This window comes from Mastomys coucha, unplaced genomic scaffold (assembly GCF_008632895.1).
Source record: "Mastomys coucha isolate ucsf_1 unplaced genomic scaffold, UCSF_Mcou_1 pScaffold20, whole genome shotgun sequence".
Taxonomy (NCBI): domain Eukaryota; kingdom Metazoa; phylum Chordata; class Mammalia; order Rodentia; family Muridae; genus Mastomys; species Mastomys coucha.
The window spans coordinates 105,836,213-105,844,339 of record NW_022196903.1 but is presented as its reverse complement, the minus strand read 5'-3'; the positions used below and the strand labels follow the sequence as shown (position 1 = coordinate 105,844,339).

At 40.8% G+C, this 8,127-nt stretch overlaps 1 protein-coding gene across 6 annotated transcripts in view; it reads left to right on the top strand.

Annotated features, from left to right (window-relative positions):
- Rad18 (RAD18 E3 ubiquitin protein ligase) overlaps positions 1 to 8,127 on the top strand; it is a 77,661-nt gene that overhangs the window by 21,219 nt on the left and 48,315 nt on the right. For all 6 annotated transcript variants that reach the window (XM_031382838.1, XM_031382839.1, XM_031382837.1 and 3 more), the window contains exons 7-8: positions 2,435 to 2,619; positions 6,483 to 6,559. In XM_031382838.1, the coding sequence (XP_031238698.1) occupies positions 2,435 to 2,619; positions 6,483 to 6,559 (262 nt within the window). The remainder of the gene's footprint in view (positions 1 to 2,434; positions 2,620 to 6,482; positions 6,560 to 8,127) is intronic.

Here is an 8,127-nt window from a genome sequence, read left to right as displayed (position 1 = left end):
CCCCCCCAACCTGGTTAACTCTAGTGCTACCTGCCCTTGCAAAATCTGACTAGAGCCTGCCCTTCCTGTGATCCTGGTTGTGTCAGAACTCCTCAGAGTCAAGCTGTGATGATCTGGGATCCTGTGATTCTGGGACCCTGGGCTTGTTAGAGCACCTGGGAGTGCAGCAGCTTCCTCTGGGTGTTGTGGGACTGGCTGCAGAGCCTGGCCCCAAGGTCTGCTCAGGATACCAGCCCAGAGAGACCAGAAGGAACCAAAGCCACTCTGCTGGCAGAGTTCCTGTATGCCTGGTCCCGCTGGTCCCAGTTACTCCTGGTGTTGGGACAGATGTTGGGTCCTCCTCACCTCTGATCTTGTGAGTGTCAGAGCGCCTGGGAGTGGAGCTTCCTCTGGGTGTTGTGGCCAAGGACTGCCTTCTTATACTCACAGTTTGTCGATGGGAATCAGATTTAGATGGTTATGTTGCTTAGTTAGGGGGAATTTGGGATAATACAAGGAGATATCCCAGGATGACTTCTAAGCCATCGGTATCTTATGACCTGCTTTTTTCCTCTTGTGTTTCATCCCAGAAAATGAGTTTGAAGTAGAAAAGCTGAGTATTTTCTCCCTGAAGAGTATTTGTACTTATGATCTTGTTTGGATTGTTCTCTTTTCAGAAGGCTCTGTTGTAGTCTTCTAATGCTTCTTAGCTCTGTCCAGTGGTATTCCAAATGTGGCTGCACAGAGAACTTTGCCAGTTGGTCCCCAGTGCAACTTAGAACTAGCCTGTATGTACCATGCCACTCAGTAGACGAGAGATCCTACACTTGAGACAGCTGTTGGTGTTGGTTTTGTTTTATACTTCCTAAATTGGCTTTACTCCAAGTTTTTCTGTTTCTTTTTTTGTCTTCAGAAGTATTTCTTAGAGAATTGTTCAGACATACTTAGGGAAAATGGACCTGAATCCGTTTAGTTATATCCTGGCCTTGGATTGGTCACATAAGGGTCTCTATGCTTTACAGTCTTTCTTTTATAACACTAAAGGTCACTGCTGAGTGACGGATCACCCTGAGCCCATCCTGTGTGGAGCTGTCACTTGGTTCAGAGCAGAGCTCTTTTCTCTTGATGTCCTGGTTTTGAGACCCCTGACTTGTGGTTCTCAGCTTCACTCACTCAGCATAGAAAAGATCAGTGTCATGCCATGCTTGGGGGAATGTTTCTCTGGCTTCAGAGTCTCAAATTCTTGATAGAGATGGTTGATGTCTGGTGGTGCTTTCATTGTGAATGCCTGTGAACACTACAGATGTTTATTAGAATAGTCTGTCCTTGATAAAATAAGTGTTTTAGTTAGAGACTTAATGAATCACTCCTTCCTTTGTGCTTGTCATAAACACTGTAAAGTGATTTAGTTGTTGCTACCTACTCTGATTTTATTTTACCATAACTTCATCAATCTTGTGGAGTCCAGCTGGATGCCATTATAAGAACAATTTTGGAAAAATATACTCTTTTGAAGTTGCAGGTCCTTTTACAATTAAGTAGTTATTTCTGGCTTTCAGACTTTACTGATTGAGCATAAAAGACATAATGTAGTCAGGAAATGATCCTCGCCTGAGTGGAACCATTGTGTCTTGTACTTGACTGTAGTAGTGTCCTCATGACCTTTGGACCACTGCATCAGATTTACCTTGGGAACCTGGAAAGGAAAGACTTTGAGTTTCCAACTTCAGACCTGCGCCATGTAGATGGATGCTGTGGGGAGAGTGACTGCACATCTTCATTTAAAACAAGCTCTCCTGGTAGTTCTGAGGTCCCCTGAAGTTTGAGAAGCACAGCCTTTTGTGAACTCTCTTTGCTTATTTTTTTTTTAAATCTTTTTATTTTAAACCCTCTTAGCCTTAAGATCTTACTAATTGGCTGCTGTAATTTTGAAATGATTGCAGTTGTGAAGACCACTTTGAAAGCTGCTTATTATGCATCTAATTGCCTTTAGAGCTAAACCTCTAGTCGGAATGCTTATGCCGACACTCTATCCATCTTCTACCTTTGTGTGGGTGTGGGTATGAATGCTCCTGGTGTGGGGTACATGTGTGTGAACACAAGAGCTCAGCCCTGGGATCATAGTCAGGAGTCTGTTCTACCTTGTTCCTTAAGACAGAGTCTCTCACTGGGACCTGCCCAGCCTTGGTCATTAGTTAGGCAAGCCAGCCAGCAGCCTCTAAGGACGCCTCTGTTTCTACCTCCCCAGCTTTTTATATGGATGCTAGAAGCCAAACTCATGCTTATGAAGCAAGTGTTCCATTGACTAAACGATCTTCCATCCTCTTCTTTTTTATCTTAATATCTCAACTATCTTTCTAGTCAGTCAGGTGCTGGAAAGGTAAATTACTGTTTTATCTGAGAATATTTGATAATTCACAGTAATCCTAAGATCTTTCTTGTTTGTTTGTCTTAGTTCTGCTCACAAAAGGAAGCCGTTGCCCAAAACTGTATATAACTTGCTCTCTGATCGTGATTTAAAGAAAAAGCTGAAACAGCATGGCTTATCTATTCAAGGAAACAAACAGCAGCTTATTAAAAGGCATCAGGAATTTGTGCACATGTATAATGCCCAGTGCGATGCTTTGCATCCCAAATCAGGTAAAGTAATACGCCCATGCTCATCTCTGGATAAAGTAAGTATGTAGCTCAGAGATTATAAACCATAGACAGAATTTTAATTAAGTACCTTTTTGGTAGTAGGTAAGATAAGCAAAAGAATTTTTCAGAGCTACCTGTAGAACACTGTGCTAAGGCAGTCTTCCTCTCAGGCTGTCTCATACCCCCAGGACCTTCTCAGAAGAATTATTGTTGCCAGTTTTGAGTATCTTTCCAGAGATTGCAAGGTGATAAAGAGTTATCTAGAGTCTTGTACTCCTCCTACTTTATTCTGAGTAACTCTGAGCAAGTCACATCTCTGTACTTCAGTTTTCTCATCTGTAAAATGAGGATTATAATCCTACATGCTATATTTTCGTGGTGATAGAGTGCATCTAGTACAGTACCTTAGCAAGTAGTTAGAACTCAGTGGATGTTTCTATTATGATTATTATACATAAACAGACATCCTTAGTCAGTACTAATTCATAAAAAGTCACTATTCTCCCCATAGTTTTCACTCAACCATCTATACATTTTGGAGTTCTTTATAGGTAAGAACGTTTAGAATTGCTTTATATTTACAAACAGGAAGAAGGATATAAAAACAGAAAAGTACATGGTGTGGTAAATTTTTATAAAGTGAAAATGCATCCTGAGATTACTGTGAATATCCCTGAATCTCTCTCCTCCCAAGCCACTGGCTGACCTGGATTTTGTAGACCAGGCTGGCCTCAAACTCACAGACATCCATCTGCCTCCTCCTTCTCAGTCCTGGGACTAAAGGTTTGTGTCACCACGGCCGGAAGCCCATCTACTACTATACCCACACTAGAGCTCCTTTTCTTTTTAAATTGCACATTTTTTATATTTTTCTGTTCTGTTTTCTATGAATTAGTATAAATGCATTGAGCAGTAGCCATGCCATAGCCTGAATTATATTATTGTAAGATTATTGCCACCAAACAAAGCCTATTATTTTCTTAATTCAGCCTCCCTGAAATAGTTGAGATTGCCGGGCACAGTCAGATTCTTTGCTAGAGCATGACACAGTGTCATACTACACTCTAGTGCACACACTCTAGTGTACACACTCTAGTGCACACACTCTAGTGCACACACTCTAGTGTACACACTCTAGTGTACACACTCTAGTGTACACACTCTAGTGCACACACTCTAGTGTACACACTCTAGTGCAAACACTCTAGTGCACACACTCTAGTGTACACACTCTAGTGCACACACTCTAGTGAAGTTCTAGTCCTTAGAGAGCTCTGTTGCCCTCTGAGACTTCTTAAGTAGTCCTTATTGTCCACAGTCCATCATTCTGGTCTTCTTCTTTCCAACCACAATGGCCTACCAAGCTGTCCTAAGAGTATTCTAGGACTCTAGCCTGCAGCCTTTCACTCTTCTACGTTTTTTCTGCATTCTACTTCCAAAGGCCTATGAATGATATGGTCAGCTTTATCACAATGATTTCATTGTTGTCCTAATTTTTGCTTTTTGTTTCTTGAGACAGGGTTTTACTGTGTAGCCCTGGTGAACTCGCTTTGTGGAACAGACTTGTCTTGAACTCTAGAGTTGCCTGCCTCTGTCTCTCACAAGCTGGGGTTAAAGGCATGTACAACCAGACCCATCTTGTTCTTTTACTAATTTTTTTGTATCAGTTACTTTTCTCATTGGTATGATCAAATAGCTAAGAAGCAACTTAAAGAAACGATTTATTTCAACTCATTTATTGTGTTGATATGGTGGGAAGGCAGGACAAAGACTATGATGTTGAGTGTGTAGCTGGGACTCCTACCTCTCAGTGTGCCAGAGAAATGGGAGTGCTGGCATTCTGTAGAAACAGCCTGCAATTGATGTTCCCATGTCTGAGCCTGTCAGTGTTCTTAAACTTTCTTGGAAGCCACCCTTGGCCTTTTGCAATCCATCAAAAAGTTTAGCTGGGATCTTACTCGGTTTTAGGGTCATTGCAGTCTGCTTCCTGGGAATTGCTTTTTTGTCACCTGGTACTCATGGTCTATCCTAATCTTGCCACCTGTTTTGGGATTTTAGGGCATGTACTTGCTATTTAACTTTAACTCTGATGGCTTCCAGCAAAATTATAGTTGCATAGATTGTCTAGCTTTTCCTTGTCATTATAGTGAGTGTGGGGCTGTTACTAGCTCTCTACATCCTAAACAGAATTAGAAGTCTTTCTGAAGACAGCTTAAGCCCTTAACTTGTACCTAATCTTAATATATAATATAATATGATATAATATAATAATTACCGCTGTAGAGTGTGCCAGAATGGTATTCGTGTTAATGCATTGTACAGAATGGAAGTACTTCTACTTTTGTATTATGCCATGACTCAGAAGGCTCACAAGGAGATAAACATTTCGTGTTCACAGGAGATATTGTCTACATTGTTTCTATCAGTTTTCGTATATTAAGGAGGCAGCTATAGCTCAGTGCATAGAGAAGAAAATCTTTCAAGTGCAGCAGTTGCTTGAAGTTTGAAATAGACTTGATTATTTGCAGTGGGTTTAGAGGAGATTGGAGTGGGTATAGAGGAGAAGTACTCATATCTCCCCCGCGTATCTGTCCTCCAGTATAAACAGTTATCAAGCAATCCTAATTTTTTCTGTGTACCTTTTAAAGCCTCTCTATAGAATATGTTGAAGTAAATTCCAGACTTAATATCTTTTTACATATAACTGTGTATAGATGAATATCAGTTCTTATTCTGTACCTCATGTACTTTAATAGACTGACTTTTGATACAGAAAGGCAGCATTTGCAAAGTCTACACCATTTGTGTTTAAAGAAAGGTATTTAATATGGGGCAGGACATTTTTTTCTTTTTTTCTTTTTTTTCTTTTTTTTTTTCGAGACAGGGTTTCTCTGTGTAGCCCTGGCTGTCCTGGAACTCACTCTGTAGACCAGGCTGGCCTTGAACTCAGAAATCCTCCTGTCTCTGCCTCCCAAGTGCTGGGATTAAAGGCATGTGCCGCCACCACCACCTGGTGGACATTTTCTTGATCTCCCTGTTGTGAGCGGTTGGAGACAGCCTTCAGATACTGGTTTTGGAGGCAAGGGCATGTCCCTTCGTATTTGCAAATCTTTTTCTCTCCTTGCCAAGTTTTACTACATTTAATATATTGGAGTTAGAGTGGATATCCTCTAAGGACTTAACTCATAGTAGTAAATTAATTCTCATATTTCATTAAAATTACAGTTTATATATTAAGAGAAGGTAAAAATTACATGGTATACAGCTTTATTTTGATATATAGAAGAGTTACATGTTAAAACTCCATACTCTTCATTTAATGTACTGCTTTGAAATAATGCTAAACTTACTGTTTTAATTACTATTCTATTGTAATAAAACACCAAGACCTAGGCAACTTATAAAAGGAAGCACTTAATTGAAGGTTTGCTTACAGTTTCAGAGAATGAGTCCGTGACCATCATGCCAGGAGGCGTGGTGGCTGGCAGACAGGCACAACACTGGAGCAGTAGCTGAGAGCTCACACTGATATGCAAGTTTTAGGCAGAGAGAGAGTGAGTGGTACTGGTCCTAAGTGGGCTTTTGAAACATCAAAGCTCAGCCCCAGTGGCATACCTTCTCCAACAAGGCCACGCCCTCAATCCTTCCCAAGCATTTCTACTAACTGGACACCTAGCATTCAAATTTATGAGCCTGTGGAGGCCATTCTCTTCTAAACCACTATACCTACTTTTGAAAATTGAAGACAGGAATCTGCATGTATCTACCACCTGTCTTGCTGTACTGTTCAAAACCTCTCATAGGCATAGAATGATGATCAGACAGTATGATTGTTTGTTTTTTCTTTCTCCCTATTTTAATAGCTGCTGAAATCGTCCAAGAAATTGAAAGCATGGAGAAGACCAGGATGCGCCTTGAAGCAAGTAAACTCAATGAAAATGTATGTTGAGTCTCTTTCCGTGTTTATGTAGGAGTTCAGAAGGAAAAGTTGAATTGAACTTTTAAAATTAAGAGCCAGCCTTGTAAAGACTTCTTGGTAGAAAATGTACTGGAACACATTGCTTTTTAGAGTATCAAGATTTCCTTACAGCTCATGTTTTTGGACAGTGTTTTTGTTTAATAGACTTACAGTATAAAGTATAGCCCCGAGTAGAGTTTTGCTTATAAGCTGCAGTCATGTAGGAAAAGCCCATGTTGCTTCTGCTTCCTTTCTGCTATGAGGTAAAGATGTGCCACCCCATTTACTCCTGCCACTGTGGTGCTCTGCCCTGGGGCTGAGGCCAAGCAGCCTTGATCTGAACACTGAAATTAGCATGGGAACCATTAGTTAGGTAAATGGGCAGGTCACTAGGACACATTGAAAGAAAAGGAAAAGTAAGAATATTCTGAGATTTAGAATCTGTATAAATATCTTGTACAGTCATAAACATTAAGAGTGAGTCCTGGGTTTACTCTGCTATTCTTGATGAAGAGTACACATGGAAGGACCAAAGCTCCAGCTGCATATGTAGCAGAGGATGGCCTTGTTGTACATCAGTGGTAGGAGAGGCCCTTGGTCCTGAGAAGGCTCAGTGCCCCAGTGTAGTGCAATGTCAAGACAGGGAAGCCAGAGTGGGTAGGTTGGTGAGAAGGAGGGGGGATGGGATAGGGGGTTTTCGGAGGGGAAACCAGAAAAGAGGATCACATTTGAAATGTAAATAAAGAAAATATCTAATTTTTTAAAAAAGGAAAAACAAAACAAAAAAGAAAAGAAAAGATTAATGTCCTTTATCCTTCTGACAAACAGATGGACAGGCAGATACACACACACACACACACACACACACACACACACACACACACACACACACACACACACACACACACACACACACACAGAGGCTAGAAAAAAGGCGGGGGAAGAGAGGGACCAGGGTTCACATTAACCAACAACTTAGCTTTCAAAGTCACTTTTCCCAAGCTTCTATGAATCATGGGCCAACTTTTAACAATCTGATTTAAAGAAAATAGGCAGTTATATAGTTACAGCACAATTGCCTACCATCTAGAAAGTTTAATATAATAATAGCCTTAAGATTATATTTTTATGGACGGCCAGACAAGGGTGTTATTAGATCTCTTGATACTGGAGTTAGAGGCATTTGTGAGTTGACTGATAAGGGTGCTGAGAACTATGCACAGGTCTTCTGAAAGAGTAGCAAATGCTTTTAACTTCTGAGCTATCCTTTAGCCTATTGATGCCATCATCATCGTCATCATCACCATGATCTCCTTTTCCTTGTCTTCCTCTTCTTCCTTCCTTTCCTTCTTTTTCCTCCTTCTTGCATCTTCTTTTTATATGTTTTTTTGAGATTGGTCTCACTAGTCTTGTGTGGCCTGGAACTCACTATATAGAGATCTGCTTGTTGCTGTACCTAGATAACTCTACTCAAATGGTCCTGGCTGTGGCAGTGCACTCCTCGATACCCACCCAGTGTTCTGGGTTCTTGAATGAAAGGTATACACACA